Here is a 20,662-nt window from a genome sequence, read left to right on the forward strand (position 1 = left end):
GTGGCAACGGGCCGCGGCAGCGCCGGCAGGTCCCAACGGGGATGAAGGTTACGACGGGCCGCGGCAGCGCCAGCAGGTCCCACGGGGATGAAGGTTGCAGAAGGCCGCGGCAGCGCCAGCAGGCAGGACAATAGTTCACAAGGCAGGGCTGTGGCAGCGCCAGCAGTCCGTCAAGGATGAGTTCGTCGCGGTGTCTCTCGACTCCAGGATACAACTGCCTTCCTGTCCTGGGGCTGCCTCAGTTATAGGTCTGGCGCCCTTTGATGTCCGGACCCTCGCTCTTGGAGGTCGGGAGGTCTGGGATGAGGGAGTCCAGACACCCAGCAGGGGGGTGGAGCCAGCGCCCGAGGAGGCTGGGGGTGCTCGGCACCTGGCGGGGGAGAGCCATTGACACTTCTTACTCCCATTGACCTGCCAAGTGGTCCGTTCACCGCCTGGGTGGATGGTGGTGCCGGGATGTCGGGGCCTGGCCAGGCCCGGGGTCGGGGTCGGGGTCGCGCGGCCGCGTGGTGCCGTGTCCAAGATGGCGGCTGGGCCGGGCAATGGTGCTGACGGTGGCCCGGGCCCGTGACACAGGGACATCAGGGGGCAGACGTCCCATGGGGGACGGGGTGCGGGTTTGTTCTGTGGGTAGTACCTGGAAGGCCGGGACCCGGGCCCTGTCCTGCGGGGAGGGAGCGAGCCCTTCATGGGGCCTGTCCAACACCGCCCATTCATGACACTTTTATGACGTTTCACATCACATGTCCACGTGCACGCCCTGTGCACGCCTTCTTTTCACGCCCATGTCTCCTTATCTTACGCTTGTCATAAGTTACGCCTACTGTATGTAATGTAATGTAATGTTTTACTATATATATATGCTGCACTGTCGATGAAATGGTGCAGCTGCCTTCCTTCCTATTTTATTTCAGGCTGTCCCGTTCCAGTCCCTTCCCTTTTGCCTGAATAAATCCTTCTGACTCGGACACATCGGATCCTGCCTCTTATTTATTGAGCTATCTGTTATTGTTAATGTAATTCAAAAATAGTCCCGGTATTATTTATTTATATACCACATAATGGCGCCCGAACAGGTACGAGCCCCTTCCTCACGCGCTGGCGATGCAACGCCGGTCCCCTGACCCTCTGCAGCCGTGACGGAACAATACCGTGCACGTGCAGATATTTCTGCTTCAAGTCTCCCTCAGGCCCACAGAAGAGACGGAGACTGCGGTCCGACATCCAGACGAAGCGGTGTGGAATGCGGTTCGTCCCGACCAGAGCCCAAGCCGAGAGAGCAAGGTCCGAGGTATCCGGAGGCCCACCTGTAACCGAAGTTTCCGAAGTTCGTAGTCCGACGTCGTAACAGTCCAGTCCAGTCCGAGGCCTTCCAGTTTCTGCTTCCCGGTGAGTACCGTCGCGGGGGAAGTATCTAGACAGGATCATTAGTTTGTTCCTGGTCCGCTGGGTTTGGGTACACAGATCCATTACGAAGTATTCACCTAGGTGGATACGGGTCCGACGTGTCTCTTTATGGGACCGGTATGTTCTGTACTGTTTTAGCAGTGCATCCAGTAATTCTAGTAAGTTTTGTTCTCGAGAAATTCATGTGTTCTGTTTTCAGTGTATCAGGTAGTATTCTGTTCGAACTGTTATTTAATGTATTTTTATGTCGTGGTATGAGTGTTTTGTTCGCTATTTTATTACTGTGATTATTGTGTATTGTGTTGCAAGTATATAACCGAAATGCCTCTGTTCTCGAAATTACGTCAGTTAAAGACCAGAAAAGGGTTACTCGAAGAAGCAGTTCCTGTCCCTCCTAGGGACAGTCCAGGACATTTTATGTATCACAAGCATGGCTTAGATGCCATAATATATCTAGACTTATGGGCGGATTATACTAAGGAACTAGAAGAGAAATATAGATGGCCCGTATCAGGTACATGGGAGGCCGAGTGCATCATGCGAGTAGAAGAAGCATTATGGAAAAAGAAAGCCAGACAGTCCCAGAAAGATGCCATCGAGTTATGGCGCAAAGAATCTCATAAAAGAACCGAAAAAGAATTCAGAAAAACAGAATTAAGTAGGGAATCCTCAGAGAAAGCCCAAGAAAGGGAATTAATCGAAGAAGGTGAACGAGTTAGAATAGAACAGTCAGACAGACAGAGAAATGCCCTTATTAAAGGTATGTATCCTCTTCTTGCCGAGGGCTTGCCAAAAGCAACCCCGGAAGCACCCTGTAATTTTTCGCCATCAATGGTCCCGATTAAGCTACGTCATAAACCGACCGCAGCTGATATTTTTCTCTCGTCCTATTTGGACGACACAGTCCCAGCCTATGCAAATCCTGTTCCGCCTGCTCCTGTTAATAATGTAATTCCTGTCCCGCCAACTACTGTTCCCGGGGGCCAAGTTCATGTTCCAGCACCCCCGGCCCAGCCCACAGTAAATGTACCCGTTATGCCAGTCACTCTACCAGCCCGTACAGTATTCACCGACGACTCTAGTTTAGGAGCCGCGGGGGGAGGTTCTCCTCGCACCCCGCCTCAACCGAAACGTCTGACGCTACATGAGCTAGCGTTACAGCGCACGCCAAAAGTGGCGACATACACAGATCTCAAGCGACTTCTTACTGATTGTATATATGATCCAGTTCCAGGCGAAGATCACATGATCTTATATTCAGTACGTTTAAGACGGGTGGACAGCTTTTTGATCACCCTGCCCGATATGAAGGAACATCTAGACAGAATATATCGTTTTATCCGTACAGGAGTGAATCCAGGAAGTATTCACGAAGCTATGGTTCAAAGAAAAGTCGAGACTCAGCTCATGATTTTAAAGTTCCTGATTAACTGTTTAATAAGAGAGCAAGATTGTCCAGACAAAGATCCAGAAGAACTGAAAGTCCTGACTAGGTGGAGTGACAATATAGCTGATGGAAAACACAAGACACAAGGTTGTATAGAGAGTATGTACAAGAAAATTCGTAAAGAAATAATACGTATACACCAGAAAGAGGAAGAAAAACGAGCAACCGAGAAAGAGAATGACTCTTCTAGTGAAGAGGTAGATAACGAGAATCCCGACAGAATAGCGTATGTAGGTAGAACTAGACTTTCCGACCGACATTCACGTCTAGATTACAAGAAAACTTTTCCTCCTCCAGCACCAGAACAGTGTTCTCTTGAGCAAGTATTCCAAGCTACCGATCACATTCTAAAATCACGAATAGGTTATAGTGAGCTTAGTACAATGCATGAACAAGAACTAGCCCGATCAGCAGTCCGGTGGGCTACTGATTCTACCACTTTTCCAGATGAAATAGTGGCTCAAACGTTTCTGAAACTGCCCCCAGCCGAGCAACGTCTGGTGGGTATGTATATGATTCAGCACCTCATTACACTGTATGAGGAACAACATTCTGATCCAGGTCCGCTACATGATGTATTGAACGAATTACTCCAGTACAGATGGAAAGGTCTAGGTACCGATTTAATTAGTGTCATTCTAGAACAGCGCCACAAATACCGAACGTTTCTGAATCCACATTTTGTTCACGTCTCACCCCCAGAAAGTAAATCATTCTACATAGACAGACAGAATCCGTTACGAGAAGTACATCCAGTCAAGAAAGAGGGTGGTGGTCTAGAACGAGTATTTGTTTACACCCCTATCACGAAAATAGAACTCTTGGAAATGAAAAAGTTAATTCCCTGTCATGATAAAGATCCAGCAGGGTTTCACCGTGAATTAAAGGACATGCTCCGTATGGGAGAATACACGTATCCTGATATCATTAAAATGTTAAAAGTCCTGTTGCCTGCGGGCATATATGAAAAACTCAAGGAAAAAGAATGGGAGGTGGGAGAGAAAAAGATAGATTGGACAGCTCTAGAAGCTGAAGATAATACACGAGTACCAGGTACCGGTCTTGGGGATATGAAATGAAATGAAAAATAAATTTATAAAGCGCTCTGTGGCCAAGCGGCTTCCTGGCGCTGAGGAACACATCAATATCTGCCTAACAGGAGCGGGAAAGATTTAGTCCGGGAAAGCCTGAAGAAAGAAAAGAGTTTTGAGAGCTTTCCGAAAGTGAGAAAAAATGGGAATGGAACGAATAAAGAGGGGAAGAGAGTTCCAGATCTGCGGAGCGCGCACAGAGAAACGGGTGCCCCCTGTGCGGGACTTACGGAAGCGGGGAACGTGAAGAAGAGAGAGGGAGGAGGAACGGAGGGAGCGGGAAGGGGCGTGAGAGGAGATTAGAGAGTTGATGAATAGAGGAGCGGAACGAGCCTGCGCCCGAAAGGCCAGGCAGGCAAGTTTGAACTGGGACCTAAACTGAACGGGGAGCCAGTGAAGGGTTTTAAGGGCAGGAGTGATGTGGGAGAACTTAGGAAGACGGAGGACAAGACGGGCCGCCTGGTTCTGGATGGCCTGGAGACGACGAGTCTCGTAGGCAGGAATGCCTACATACAGGCCATTGCCATAATCCAGGCGAGATGTAATGAGGGCAGTGATAATAACTTTAAGGGCATCAACAGAAAAAAACCGGGAAATCTTACGAATGAGACGAAGGGAAAGAAAGCAGGAGGATACAACAGAACTGATGTGCGCGTGCATCGAAAGATCATTGCTGACCTTGATGCCCAAGGTCCGAACAGAGGGAACCGGGGAAGGTGGAGGACCAAAAGAAAGGGGCCAATGGACTGAGGACCAGGGATTAGAGGGGCCACCAGTGAGGACAAGCTCTGTCTTGTCAGGGTTGAGCTTCAAATGATTGAAGCTCATCCACTGGGAGATAAAGACAAGAGTCGACCTAAGCTTGGGAAGAGAGTGAGTGGGGGAAGATAGATCAAAGACGAGCTGGAGGTCGTCAGCGTAGTTATACACCGAGACCCCCAGCTCAAGAAGCGAGGAAATGAGGGGGCGGATATAGAGGTTGAAGAGAAGGGGGGAAAGAGAAGAGCCTTGGGGTACCCCACACGTGACCGGGAGGGGGGGAGCAGAGAAGGTAGAGAGGTGGACTGCCTGTGATCGTCCCTGCAGAAAGGACGCGATCCAAGAGAGGGCAACGCCCCGGATGCCCGCTGCGCTGACACGGTCAAGAAGAATAGCGTGATCGACCGTGTCAAACGCAGCGGACAGATCCAAGAGGACTAAGGCCTGAGGAAGGTTACCATCGGCCTTGCCCTTCAGTTCGTCAAGGACCGCAAGGACCACGCCCTCAGTGGAGTGGCCCGATCGAAAGCCAGCCTGGTGGGAGGCCAAGATGTTGTTCTCCTCGATGTAGGATGAGAGACAAGATGTTACATGGCTCTCAAGAATCTTCCCTAAATAGGGGAGGAGGGAGATTGGCCTAAAATTCGATGGAAGGGAGGGGTCCAGGCCAGCTTTCTTCAGGATAGGAAGCACAATGGCAGACTTAAAGGAAGAGGGGACAGAACCCAGAGCCAGACAGGAGTTAAGGAAGGTTAAGGGGGGGGGGTAGGGCAACTAGTGAATAAAGTTCTGAGGATGCGAGCAGGTGCGCAGTCCGCCGGGGAGCCAGACTTGACCTTAACAAGGAGGTCGAGAAAAAGCTCAGGTGAGAGGGGTGTGAAGTGATCAAAACCAGGAGAAGAGAGAGGGGGAGGGTCCGGTAGATCGAGGTGGGGCACAATCGGAATGTTGGCCTTAATGGTGATTATTTTGTTAATGAAATAGGTGTTCAGCAAGTGACAGAGAGATTGCGAAGGAACAGAGGAGAGACCGGCACGGTCAGAGGTGGCAAGGCTACGGACCAGAGAAAAGATCTCACGAGTTTTGTTGGCCGAAAGGGCAACGCGGTCCGTGAAGTATTTGGATTTGGCCGCTAAGATGGCCGATTTGTAATTATTGAGAAGAGCCCTATATTTCAGGCGGAGAGTGGGGCAATAGGTGCGACGCCAGCGACGTTCCGATCGCCTAAGCTCGAGCTTCAGGGATCTGAGGTCGTTGGAGAACCACCTGTGGGCGTCGTGAAGGCGGGCCGATCTAATCTTTTTAAGAGGAGCGGCTTGATCACAAGCCGAGGAAAGCCAGGTGTGAATGGCCTCCGCCTGGTTTTCCACAGAGAGGTCGGTCAGAGCGGGGGCCGATAAAGAAAGAGAGGAGGAGAGATCATTGAGGTCAGCCTTATTCCAGCACCGAGCCCAGATGTTCTTGGGCAAGGTGGCTTTCTCGGGCTGACCTAAGGGAATGGAAAAGGAGATCAAAAAATGATCAGACCAACCACAGGGGGTGATGGAAGACACCAGGGGGTTACAGCGGAGAGACCAAATCTGGTCAAGGATATGACCGTGGGTGTGGGTCAAAACGTGGGATGAGAAGTTGAGACAGCGGAGGGTAGCGGAGAAATCTTTCGAGAGAGGGTCCTCCCGCGGATCGCCCGGCCAAAAATTAAAATCCCCCAGCAGAATTAGCGAGGAATTATTTACAGCCAGGGTGGCCAAGAGATACTGCAAAGAGGACACGAAAGAAGACATGTAATGAGGGGGGCGGTACAGAAGGATCACCGTGAGGGGAACCGTGAGGTTGAGAGAGCGGGCCACCAGAAAATCTACATTAGTGATGCCAGGATGCGAGAGAAGCTGGAATTGCAGGGAGCGGCGGACTATCATCGCCACGCCACCCCCAGATCTTCCATCTGGGCGGTCGGCACGGAGGGCGTAGTGAGTTGCAGGGAGGATAGCAAGTAGGTCAGGAAGTGAATGAGAGGAGAACCAAGTCTCAGTGAGGAAAAGAAAGTCCGGGGGATCAGTATCCAATAGGTTAAAGAGAGCGGTTTGATTTTTTACGGCAGAACGTGTATTCAAGAGAATCGCAGAGGCATCAGAGGGACCGGGGGAAACACGAGGAAGGGGGGGCAGAGGAGAGATTGAGGAAGGAGAAGAAGGCAAAACAACACCAGGAAGGGGGGGGGCATGAATGCCATGCAAGGATAAGTGTTGAGCTACAGATGGGGAGAGAGGGATAAAGCTAAAGCTTTGCCCGAATTGTTAATCCAAGTTTTGCCAAGATTACTAGCCACGAAAAAGGAAGATTGGGATGCCATCTCAGCCTGTAAACAGAAACAAGACGAAGATACTAGTGATTTTTATTCTAGATTTGAGAAATGTTTTATTATTAATAGTGGTCTGAAAACAAGTAGTGAATCGTACCCTCATCTTTTTGTTACTAAACTAGTCGAGAATTCAAGTCCACAAGTTAAAAATCGAGTCCTGAAAGTCGAAAGTACTTGGCAAGCTAATACTCCGTCACAGATGCTCCAGATGCTCCAGTACCACCAGAACAGAATCAGGGAAGAGCAAGAACACGAAAGGAGACGTATGAAAGATACGAAAATGAAAGTACTAGTTGCACAGTCTGTTCCGCAAGACAGTCAGAAGAGAAATTCGAATCAAGCCAGTCATCCTGCAGTTCCCGTTAAAGGGACATGCAATTACTGTAAACAGCCAGGTCATTTTATAAACGAATGTGCAGTTCTGAAACACAACATAGCTACTGGTAAGACTAAAGAAAGACCACGTCCGCCTAGACAAGAACAAGTTTCGCAGGCTTCCCAGCTACCACAGAATGCACAACAGTCAGTTACAGTACCGCAGCCTATAGCTGCAACGCAACACGTTACACAGCAGATGTACCAGTATGCACAGTCAGAGTATCCAGATTATCAGCCGTATTCATGAAACAGCCTAGAGAGGGAGGTTGGCTTGCCTCTCATCGAGATTCCTGTAGATCAAGAGGGTCCCTATGTACACAGTCAAGTATTAGGGAAAGACAGAAAGTTTCTGATTGATACAGGGGCAAGTAGGACTACCATCAGTCATGACGAGGTTCCAGGGGCTCCGCTCTCAGGCTCTAGAAATGTTTCCCTTGGATTTTCAGGAAAGCCTATTGTTAATGAAATATCGAAACCAGTTACTCTAGAAGTTGGTCCATTGTCCCGAACTACAGACTTGTTACTCACGAAATCTTGCCCAGAAAATCTGTTAGGCATTAAAACTCTGAAAGAATTAGGAGCAGTAATATGCTGCTCCCCAGAAGGGGTCCGTTTGTTTCTCCGTGATTTTAAAGGTCATTATGTATTACGTGATTTTGATCCAAGATTATTGAATGTACCACAGCATTTATGGGGGCAAGGTCCAACTGATGTAGGTTGTATGCATATCACACCCCATCGTGTGACTCTAAAGCAAGGTGTTGTATTACCACGAATCCGACAGTACAAATTGCCACCTGAGGCTGTAGCAGCCTTATCCAAAATTATTGACGAACTTATTGTTCAAGGAGTGGTTGTAGAAACTGACTCCAATGTATGTAATTCTCCTATCATTCCAGTCCTGAAACGTACTGATCCAAATGCACCTCCAGTTTATCGATTAGTGATTGACCTTCGAGAACTTAATAAGTGTATCATACTCCAGTACCCAGTAGTCCCAGATATTTCTTCCCTATTGACAGCCATTGATTCTGAAGCCACATTCTTTACAGTTATCGATCTCAAGAACGCATTTTTCAGTGTCCCCATTCATCCAGACAGCCAGTTCCTTTTCGGATTCTGTTTAAATGGAAGGAGCTATAAATTTACACAAGCTCCTCAAGGTTTTACAGAAAGTCCTAGCATTTACAGTCAAGCACTTAAGAGACAACTAGACAATATTCACATGCCAACTGACACTGCCCTGCTCCAGTATGTCGATGATCTACTGATCACAGCCCGCTCTGAACGTGACTGCGAGCGTGCGTCACTTACAGTCCTGTATTTTCTGGCCGAGATGGGGCACAAGGTGTCCCCTTCCAAATTACAATTCTGTGTCCAGCAAGTGGTCTACTTAGGACACTTACTGTCCAAGAGGGGTAGGCAGTTGACACCTGACCGTATCCAGTTAATAGCATGTCTCCCACAGCCCAAGACACAGAAGGAGGTACGAGCTTTTATCGGCCTCACTTCTTACTGCAGACAATGGATTCCTCAATATGCATTTCTAGCCAAGCCACTGATACAGTTAACGACACAGGAGGCAGCCGTATCGACTGTCCTCCCTTGGACCCAGGAACATACACTTGTTTTTAATGAGTTAAAGAAAGCTTTATGTAATGCACCTGTTCTAGCAACACCGAACTACAGTAAGCCTTTTACACTTTTCGTTACAGAACGCGATGGTACTGCATTATCTGTTCTTACACAAGATCAAGCAGGACAATACAAGGCCTGTGCTTATTTTTCTAGCACATTAGATCCAGTGGCCCAGGCTCTGCCTGCGTGCCTTAAGTCAGTTGCAGCCACAGCTCTAGCTATCAGACAAAGTGATTCCATAGTGTTAGGACACTCCCTGACAGTACAAGTTCCACACTCCGTGGAAGTTCTTTTAAACCGAACACAGACTCAGCACTTGACAATTGCACGTTTAACAGGTTATGAACTGACATTGTTTCAGCCACACATAGAAATCAGACGCTGCAACATTTTAAATCCAGCTACACTGTTACCGTCAGTTACTTCAAATCCTGCCACACATGACTGTGTGGAAGTTGTTAACACCATGACAAAGCCAAGACAAGACTTGACAGACATTGCATTACCTGATCCAGACCTGACACTTTATGTGGATGGTTCATGTATGAGAACACGTACAGGAGAACTAGTAGCCGCGTATGCAGTGACTACTGAAACTGAAGTTATAGAAACACATCGTATAGACACCCTGTCTGCTCAAGCAGCAGAGCTAGTCGCTCTGACCCAAGCCTGCATACGTGCCAAGAACTTGAAAGTAAACATATACACAGATTCACGTTATGCATTCGGAGTCGTACACGACTTTGGAGTGCTCTGGCAAGAAAGAGGTTTTATGACTTCTCATGGAACCAAGATTCAGCATGGTCTCCTCATTCAAGCTCTGTTAGATGCAATACATTTACCGACAGCTATCGCTATCATAAAGTGCAAGGCACATACGAAAGTCACTGATATCATTTCCCAAGGTAACGATCTAGCAGATCGAACAGCCAAGCTCACAGCTCAGACTCCAGACATTCCAGTTAACACGACACAGACACACATTCCAGATCAGACTACTTGTATGACAGTGAAGGACCCTACACAAGATGTCATAGACATACAGTCACATGCTACTCCCGATGAAATCAAGAAATGGTCCGAACAAGGAGGGGTCCAGACAGATCAAGGATGGTTGACGAAGGGAAAAGCCACATGGTTTCTCCCCGACTCTATGGTTCAAGTCATTATTAACACCGCACATAGTCCAGCACACTTAGGAGAAAAAGCCATGTTAGACAGTATCCAGAACCTCTGGTTCAATAAACATTTACGAGCAGCAGCCAAGCAGAAAGTACGTACCTGTATGATATGTTGTCAGTTCAATCCAGGTAAAAGTGTCCCGGTGGAACAAGGTGGATTCCATCCTCCTGACTACCCTTTTGAAGTCCTCCAGATGGATTATATTCAGATGGAGCGGTGTCGAGGTTTCAAGTATGTCCTCGTAGTTGTATGCGCTTTGTCCAGATGGACAGAAGCATATCCAGTTCCAGATTACACAGCTGCGACCACTGCCAGGCAGTTGGTTCGTGAGTTCTTTCCCCGCTATGGATTACCTAGGGTCGTGTATTCAGATAACGGCCAGCCATTCTCATCCGAGCTCATGAAACAAGTTTCCCTTTTGTTAGGGTACCAGTGGAAGTTCCATTGTGTACGCCATCCCGAAGCAGCCGGTCTCGTAGAGAGACATAACCAGACTCTGAAAATCCGAATTGCAAAAGTGTGTGCAGAGAAAGGTGTAGATTGGATAGTAGCATTGCCAGTTGCCCTTTTTTATATGAGAATGGTCGCTCACTCCCGCTCAGGTCTGTCCCCCTATGAGATAGTGTTTGGACGTCCTCCGAATATGTGGGGTACACCTAGACCCCGTACCATAACTGATGTTGACAGTAATATGCTGACAGATTACCTTGCCTCCTTGATGTCTGCACTACAATCTTGTCGTTCACAGGTTGCCGCTGCATTTCCAGACAACACCGACGTGAAACCACACGAGATCGTTCCGGGGGATCTCGTGCTGGTCCGCAATTTTGATCGTTCAAGTCCGCTGGAGCCCCGCTGGAAGGAGCCCCGTCTGGTCCTACTCACCACCCGGACTGCGGTGAAGGTCGAGAACCGAAAAGGGTGGCTACACGCGAGCCACGTCAAGAAATTCCATGGACTTAAAACTAAAACATTTCTCAAGGACTGCCCAGAAACGGAATTTAAAATTCCCCTGTTAGAGAAAACTCCGCAGCAGGAGTATAAAGATAAGCTACGGTCTAGTAAGTCAGCCAGTTTAATTGTCTAAGTCCCTCTCGGGTGAAACGGTTAGACAGGTTCCTGACATGTATAAGCCAGACCCACACAGTGAGAGAGTTAGTCAAAACTCTAAGAGATGTATCATCACTCTGTTCTTTTTATTGTTCCTGAGTCTTATGGTTACATGCATAAGTTATGCTTTACATTTATGTTTTCCTATTTCACATGTACATATGTTTTCTAATGTTACAGTAGAGCACACATTTAGTGATCTGCCTCCTCACGAGTTATCCTATCGTCTTGCTATGCGTAATAATACTTTTATCCGAATGCTGCATTATTCACACCAGACCAGCAATGCCACCAATTGTTGGGTGTGTGGTCGACTCCCCCCTTTCCAGACACCGAAGGGAGTTCTGCCACTCTTCCCCTATCCGTTTTCACATAATGGTTCGTGTGGAGCATGGTCCACGTTAACGTCATCCTCAACTGATATGTCCCTTTTGAATAGAACATGTTTCCCAGACAAGCAAGGTCTTTCCCATAGAACAGGGTTAGATCTAGAAAATGAAGTATATGATTTAGGTAATTATTCCTCGAATTTTATGGTTCTGAATGTTCAGTCCGATACTACTCCAGATTTGCCTGCTATTTCAGTACTACCGGTCAAAGGCGAATTATGTGTCAGAAAGAATGGTTCCGCACATGTAGGACATAGTGATTGTACTACTATGGTCGAGTATAGTGACAGTGGGAAATCTATTTGCAAAGCCTCACGTCATTCTTATTTTGTTTGTGGTCAGACCGCATATGTTCGTCTGCCCCTCGATTGGGATGGAACATGTTATATTGCCTTCCTACTGCCACCAGTTTTTCTAGCCCCATCTGATTATCACAGAAACACACATCTAGTACACTTTAGACATAGAAAGGAGACCGAGTCCCCAATTGTCGATCAAACTGAAACTGCTCTAGAACAGTATCAAGACTTCAATAAAGGATTCTTTTTCTTCATAGGACCTGTCCAGAATAGTACGTTAATACGTAGGTTAACCAGAACCCTTGAAGCAGTAGTGAATGAAACTACTTCTGCTCTAGGTAACTTAACCGAAGAGCAATCTGCTATGAGATTTGTCGTGCTCCAAAATCGTCTCGTTCTTGACGTCATACTGGCCGATAGAGGAGGAGCTTGTAGAGTCATCGGATCTAGTTGCTGCATTTTCATTCCTAATAACGCACCGTCTGTTTATTCAGCTATAACCAGACTTCATAAAATTGCCCATCAGTTACACCAGAATCCAGGCACCTGGACATGGTCCGGTTGGCTCTGGAGTATAATATCTGCCTGGGGATGGAAAGTATTGTCATTCCTGGGTATAGCAGTAATGATCATATTCAGTTGCTGCCTCTGTTTACAATGTGGCCCTGCGATTTGCGGCATGTGTGCTACCTCTTGTATTCCTAGTCCTAAGTCCCGTTCCAAGACAATTCGAGACGAGCAAATGATGCTATATGAACAGATAGATGGTATCATGAATATTGATGTTTCCTGATGGAAACGTAGGGCACAAGGAGGGAATGTGGAAAAGTAAATGTTGCCATGTTATATGTGCCTACGTGTTCCCCATCCTATAATATATGTGCATGATCGATATGCGTATATATCCCCCTATGATCGATTAAAGACGCAATTATGGTTGTGTCCAACTCTAGTATGTCAGTATCCAGTTCTCGTGAAAGCAACGAGTATTAGGCCTATGTTGCCACGTTTTACAGTGTGCACGTTATTTCATTGAATTGTCCCTGTTTCTAGGCCTCAAAAGGGCCCTGACACCAGATTCAAACTCCAGTCTCCTGAACCCACTCCGAGGAGCGAAGCAGCCCCCACCTGCATCCCTGACCCTTCACTTACTTCCGCCGCGCAGCGCGGTGCCCGGCCTGGCTCTGCCTGCCTGTCTGCCAAGATTTTGTTATGCTTCTAGTTCTCAGTCCAGCTCCTCGTCTTCGCATTCCTAAGCTACTGAACCGCATAAACAGTTTCAGCCATGGTCTAGTCTTTCTGTCTCCATGTAAGAGAAATACTGTATTAATATTCATAGAATATTCCTAGTTCACGCAATACATGTAGAATAGATGCATGCACCAGCCTTAGTGTCAAGTAGCCTTTGCCCTGATAACTTTTAGTTTCTATCAACATGTACTCCAAACACCAGATACCAGATATGCTATAGGTACATGTCGTCCTGACACCGCAGACTTTAGTCTCCTCTTCTAGTGCAGAAGTCATAGCCCCCAGTTCTCCCTGGTAACACGTCATTGCCCGTTTGCGCGCACCACTAGGTTAAAGGTCCCAGCCACTCTCAGGTAGCCCCCTTCATGTTTCCGCCCATTCATGACACTTCTATGACGTTTCACATCACATGTCCACATGCACGCCCTGTGCACGCCTTCTTTTCACGCCCATGTCTCCTTATCTTACGCTTGTCATAAGTTACGCCTACTGTATGTAATGTAATGTAATGTAATGTTTTACTATATATATGCTGCACTGTCGATGAAATGGTGCAGCTGCCTTCCTTCCTATTTTATTTCAGGCTGTCCCGTTCCAGTCCCTTCCCTTTTGCCTGAATAAATCCTTCTGACTCGGACACATCGGATCCTGCCTCTTATTTATTGAGCTATCTGTTATTGTTAATGTAATTCAAAAATAGTCCCGGTAATATTTATTTATATACCACACTCTAATTAGACAATACACAAAGAATGAATATTGTGAATTATTTTGACAGTTCAAGAATTCTGAAATGACCTGGTAGTGCCCATGTGGGCTGGCACAGGGGTATGCAGGGAGAGGGGGGGGAGGGAGGGGGGGGAGGACGCCAAGGGCTCATTGTTAAAGCAGCTAAAGAAGAGGTGGTCTCCTGCTTGAGGACTGGTCTCCGACTGGTCAGTGATGACTAGACTATCTGTATTGTTCCTTACACTTTGTAGATTTTCAACGCACGTTTGCCTCATCATGTTGATAAAGCACTTCGTGGTTGTGCAGGTAACCTATTCTTGCCCACTCTCTGATGGGAGCAGTTTGCCAGCATGCACTTCACATACCTGCTGTCCCGGACACCCCATCAGGAGTAGAAATGACATTTATCTGCACAGTGCCAAACTGAGGCGTAGACGTCTCCCCAAACAAGCATGGTGGGGTAGGTGGGCTTTCGATCTTCACCACTGTAATGTCGGCACTCACCAGCTGGGAGGAAAAGCACAGTTATTAATTCTGCATACATAGCATAAAGCAGTACTATATGCTTGACTGTGAAAAAAATCACAAACAACAGAATGGCTACATTGTGAGTCGAGCATATAGTGCATTAAACACAATTTATAGGGATAAAAAGTCTCGCATCATAATCATCATACCGATTAGTACAATGCACATTATAGCAGCTCTAACCTCCACAACGGCAGATTCTATCTGTCCTATTGGCATTTAAAACAATATATAATGGACTCTTTATTAAAACACAGTCCAACGGCTGTTGAATCACATGTAGCCATTCTGTTTGGCTATATAATGCAAAAACCCATTAACTGTGGTTGTATGTGAGTTAGAAGGCTCATTCTGATATTAAATTGTGAAGAGTCACTAAGTATGGGTGACGCATAATATAAGTATTCTGTCTGGCCATATAACGTGGAAATAGTTTAACCATACTTATGTTTGAGTTAGAAAATTCGTTTTTTATTAAAACGTGCAGAGTTGTATTTGAGTTAGGTAAGCCTGCTTTTCTATTAAAATGTGCAGAGCCTCTGCGCATGCATGATATACCCAACTAAAAATACTGTGCCAATGGATAGAGTAGGTGTGATATACCAGACCACACGAAGTTTATGCTATCTTAAAATACGCAAAATCAAAATATAATTTAAATGTCTAAAAGGTGTTGTAGATGGGGATCCTAAGTAGAGATACTCAAAACTTTATAAAATTCTTTAAACAACAAAGGCAAAAGGGGCAGGCTATTCGACGTGTGGTTAATATAACTTTCACACGTCAGACATACAAAAGCGCAGTGCATCTAGAATAATGGGTGCTACACTCTTAACCAAGCAACAGTGAGGATTTAGTGAAAGAATAATGAATACATATGTTGTATTAGTGGTTTTTGAGTGTTATGAATAATTTATGTTAAATAACAACCAATGGCTATACATATATGTATTGTCTTATTATTTTAGATGCGGAGGTCGACATTGACCAACAAAACCGAAATTAAATTACAGCTTACCGATAATGTAAATAGCGGAAATCTGGAGCCTAATATGTGCACAGAATAGGTTTATTTTCTCCAGCACATTATTCAACACGATAATAGCATCGAGTCACACCTGATATCAGTGTAGTCTTAAATGTGCTTAGGTAGGATTTCTTACATGAGTGTATATCTACATCAGTTTACAAAATAGATAGATAGATAGATTTGTATAGAAATTGTATCACTCTACTTGACGTTTTGCTATTCCAACTTCATTTTAGAAGAAGCCTTATATGATTTACTGAACCTGTGGAGCATGGATATTTGTGTACCTGAAAGTACTATTGATGAGGTCATATAATGAACATATTTATTTGACAATTGTGGTTTCTGTGTGCTGATCTCCTTGCAATGTTTCATAAAATGTCTCGTGTTCTGTCTTTTTCTTTCACGTTCTCCCTTCAGCTAATGTAACCGTACATAGCAAAACGCTATGACAATTTTATAAAAATCAGTCGGACAGTTCCGAAATGAAGATATACCATACTGCCTGACTGACATGCTTTTAGATGATTGATTTGCATGTATTTCACATTTGATGATTATGTCGATAATTTATTGAGCTATACCTATGCAAACATCATGGCCTTTCCAAATGTACTGTGTGTTCTTTTTACTAAATGCTAATTTTTAACTGCTTTTGTAAATATGTAAATAGAACATGAATTTAAATGTATATATGTGGAGCACTAATATCGTGAATTTTGACACGTGAAAACAATAAGATTTAAAAACATGTTTTGTATGTGGTCTATGTTTTGTAGCCCTGAAGAAGTCCCATAAAAGGACGAAATGCGTTGGCTACCCTGTGAAGAAAATAAGATTAAAGAATAAAGGAACGTCTGGAAAAATCTCATTTTGTGAAGTTGTTTATTATTATTAGTGTGTGCTGATCAAATTCTTTCTGTAATTGTCTTGATAATTTGTTGAACCCAAAAACATTATACTAAAGCTGCTACGAAGGCATAAGCTATTTTAGATGACATTGCCACATTGCAGATGCACCTATAGATGTTACCTCACAGACATTTTTGTAAACAAAAAAAACATTTCCAAACAAAATGAGGTTACAAAAAAGGCCAGTGCTACACTAAACATGTCAAGTTAAGTGTCACTTATAACACACACAAAATCCATATGCCTCCAGGCTCCGGAATAAGCAAGTTAGAATGCTAGAAAGCTAGAAGAAGTGTTTAACCTATTCTTACACCTTTTCCAAGCCAGGAGGAGGGTATCCCACCACTTGGAGCAGTTTATCCCACAGAGGGCCTCGTGACTAGTGTTTCTAACCTTTGGTTCTGCGGTGAACCAACCGCGGTTGACGCCTCATCCTGTGGATTAAAGTACTGGTACGGAATTTTACTCTATCAGTCGTTAGTGAAGTCTATGTGTCGGTGGCAAAATGTAATTGTGTACTTTGAGCCCTGTCTTAATTCTGTCAAGGCAGGAACTTTTAGGCACCCCAACAAACAAGGTACATCAGTAATCCAAGAAGTTTGGACATCAGCAGACAGAGGGAGAAGGGGACATCTCAAGTTTCATGTCTTGGTTAGGTTTAATGACTTCTTCTTATGAACCTTTAAAGGTCTCCCGCGCAGGCACTCACCTGTTGCTGGATGTCGCTGGAGGAAGAGGAGAGTGAAGAGTCAGAGCACTGCGAAGAGGAAGGAGAGACCGGCTCAGACTTGACATGTACGGACTCGGACTTCACATGGATGCCTGCAGACAGAGGAGCCATCAGCTTAGTAGTAGCACAAGCGTCTCTCTCTCTCTCTCTCTCTCTCTCTCTCTCACACACACACACACACACATCCACTGACACCCCAAAGAACTACATCCCCTAATGTGATACAAACAACAGTCCCTGCTTCTAATGCTCCCATCTGTACTATCCTATTGTTTGCAACTCTAGCAGCGCGATCAACAGCTGAAATGGTACAGTGCCCAGGACTTTCATCTACGAGAAAACTTACCATGCGGTTAATTGACAGATTAAAAAATAATAATAATAATAATAATTCCATCTCTTTTAGGATCAACCAAAATAAAATCCACACCCATGGACCTGTGGTGCGACTCCCTCGCATGACTGTATAATGAGGAGGCGGCATTGGTGATCTAACATTTCACTATTAGCATGTCAGAAACTCACCTTCCAATGCGTGGTAGTTTTTCCATATATTTTAGGGCTGATCACATAGCACTTATGAGGTTGTTTTGATTGCTAATTACCTTCTAGAAGGTGGAATATATCAGTCCTAGATGCAAGCGTGTACAGGGAATCCCTGGGCACTGTGGGGCATAAGGGCTTCCTTCACACGGCTTGGTGTGCTTCTTTGTTAGTTGTGTAATCTCAGAAATACTGCAGTAACTATTGTGAAAAATAAAAGACTACAGCTGTACAAAATGTTACCCAACCAGCATCTTTATTGCCTATGCCTGGCGAACCTCCCCTGAACGGGAAACGATGAAAGGAAACGTTTGTGAAGTATGGCGATGCTATAGAATGTGTTCTCTTCACATAGAAGAAAATTGCCTTATGAACACCTAAACTTGGTCCTGAAGCCAGGAATATTTGAAGCATTTACCCAAAGAAGTGGTAACTGTAAAAGTAGGCAATGGAACAGATGAACATGCTTCAATCATCAAAATGTTTAACACTAGGGGCAATCCCCAAAAAAGTGTTTTTTCAAAGAATATATATATATATACTCATTATCAAAATATGCAGACGCTGGTCGCGTTCCTAGAGGACTACGGATTATGCTCGCACTGAGCTTTGACCGTCCTAATTCGCTGATGCTTAAAGAATGGGGTCAACTCAACTTGGCGGCATCAATGAATCTCGTTCACTTGCTTATTAAATATGCAGCGATTGACCGGGAGGAAATCCTCACCAATATTGAGAAATTGAATAATGACATCGCCAAAATTAAAGAAACTGATAGGATTAAAAATCTCAGGGAGGCGATGGAAGACAGACTCAAGAAACACGAGGAAAAAATAAAAGCAAGAAAGGTCAGCAAATTTGCGTGCGACCAGGCCGACTACGCCCATGGACAAATTTTCACCTTTGCCCGCAAGTATAGCGTGGCCAAGCGTCAGCAATATAGTAGCAAAATTAAGAAGCAGGTTGGACCTGTAACAACACAGACTGCACATGGAGAAAATGTTGATTCGGATGAGGAAGCAGCAAGCAGGGACAACACATCTGTGTCAAGTGGTTCAAGTGACGACCCTGACAGGAACCTGCAAGCAGCACCTATCCTCAACCTGGGAGAGGAACTTGATTTTTTAGTGGCGGAAAGACTAATGACATTGCGCCCACGCCTAAACAGCCAAAATCCAACAGTAAAGGCAAAAACCAAAAAAGACGAGAACGGAGGAAACAAGCCAAACGAAAACGCGCAAACAAAGAAAACAAAAGTGCCATGGCAACGCAGGAAATAAGCAACAATAAATCCGTTATTAATCTATCTAGCGTCATTTTGAGCAAAGCGGAAGAACAACTGCTCGCTTTAGGGCTCAATTTCTGTCTGGCGCAATCATTTGATTATGCGGCAACCCGCATTGATGTTTACCGCTCATAAGAGAAATGAAACTACAAAAATTCTTCGCTACAGAAAAGCTGAAATCCGACGCGGACAAGTCCACATGTGATGAATCTAGCACCCCGGACGGAGGGCCAGAGGTAAGAGCTGCTGATGTATCCACCTTTTTAACTCTAAATGATTTATGCCAAGCCACTGACTCTCAACCGATGGGTCAGGAGAGTGACAACAACACCCAAACTAGACTTTCCAAAATCAATATTATCCAAAAGGGAGCAGGCATCACACCGTTCAAAAATAAGTCCAAATTCATCCCTTTGATGGTAAAAGACGCCATAGATACTTTCCAAGACTGCATTGTTAATGAGATCAAGCAGCTGTATATGAAAGCAAGCGCAATGGAAAAAATGATGATCACAAACAGGCTGATTACATTGCTTTAATGAGGAAGCTCAGTACTAACCCTGATATTGTTGTGAAAACGGCAGATAAGGGTGGCAATTTAGTAATCTGGGCTAAGAATGACTACGTAACAGAAGCTTTAAGACAGCTGCAGGATGCCTCTTGTTACATTAAATCAAACAATAAAGAATATACTAATGCCAAAGTCACCTTGGAAAAACTTTTGGGTAAATACCGGCGAGAGGGACTGATTTCCGGAGAGGAATAGAAATTTATGAATAAAGAATTTCCAGTCCTCCCGGTTTTTTATCTGATACCCAAAATACACAAAGGAACATTGCCCACTCCCGGAAGACCGATCATATCGGCTATAGACAGCGTTGGAGAAAATGTACGCCGTTATATTGACTACTTTTTACAAGATCTGGTCACCAAGTTGCCCAGCTACGTGCGTGACACTAGTAACTTTCTCCTTAAAATCATGGATTTAGAATGGCAAGAAGATATGTTACTCATCACGTTGGACGTAGAGTCCCTATATACGAGCATTGGACACAAAGAGGGACTATGGGCTACTAAGCATTTTTTGGGCAAAAGATCTGCTAATTTATATGAACATAACAAAGTCATTCTTGATTTGATGAACTGGTGCCTCAACAATAATTATTTTGCTTTTGGTAAGGATCTGTGGAGACAGCTCCGAGGCGTGGCAATGGGATCCTGCTTCTCCCCCAGCTACACGTGCTTGCACGTGGGCTGATGGGAGGAGCAGGTTCTCAGCGTCACGCATGAGGTGTGGGTCAGAGAGAAGATTGTCAAATATCTCAGATACATTGACGATAAATTAATTCTTTGGCAGGGTAGTGCAGATGAGGCACAATTATATGTAGATGAAATCAATGCAAACTCCCTTAATCTCCACTTTACATCCCACATTAGTCCTAAACATATGTATCGCAAACCCCATCAGGCAATACTACACTACATGCCTCAAGTCTCCACCCTAGGCATACAATATGTAGTATCCCCTACGGAGAAATCCTAAGGATTAAACGAATTTGCAGTTCTCCTGCAGATTTTGAAGGGTGTATCAC

General features: G+C 45.2%; 1 protein-coding gene across 2 annotated transcripts in view; it reads right to left on the reverse strand.

The window, feature by feature from the left end:
* ATF6B (activating transcription factor 6 beta) overlaps nucleotides 1-20,662 on the reverse strand; it is a 316,305-nt gene that overhangs the window by 122,368 nt on the left and 173,275 nt on the right. For both annotated transcript variants that reach the window (XM_078645880.1, XM_078645879.1), the window contains exons 4-5: nucleotides 17,222-17,334; nucleotides 14,408-14,549 (exon numbers count right to left, since the gene is read on the reverse strand). In XM_078645880.1, coding sequence (XP_078502006.1) covers nucleotides 14,408-14,549; nucleotides 17,222-17,334 — 255 coding nt within the window. The remainder of the gene's footprint in view (nucleotides 1-14,407; nucleotides 14,550-17,221; nucleotides 17,335-20,662) is intronic.

Source organism: Lissotriton helveticus, chromosome 5_1 (assembly GCF_964261635.1).
Source record: "Lissotriton helveticus chromosome 5_1, aLisHel1.1, whole genome shotgun sequence".
Lineage (NCBI taxonomy): Eukaryota > Metazoa > Chordata > Amphibia > Caudata > Salamandridae > Lissotriton > Lissotriton helveticus.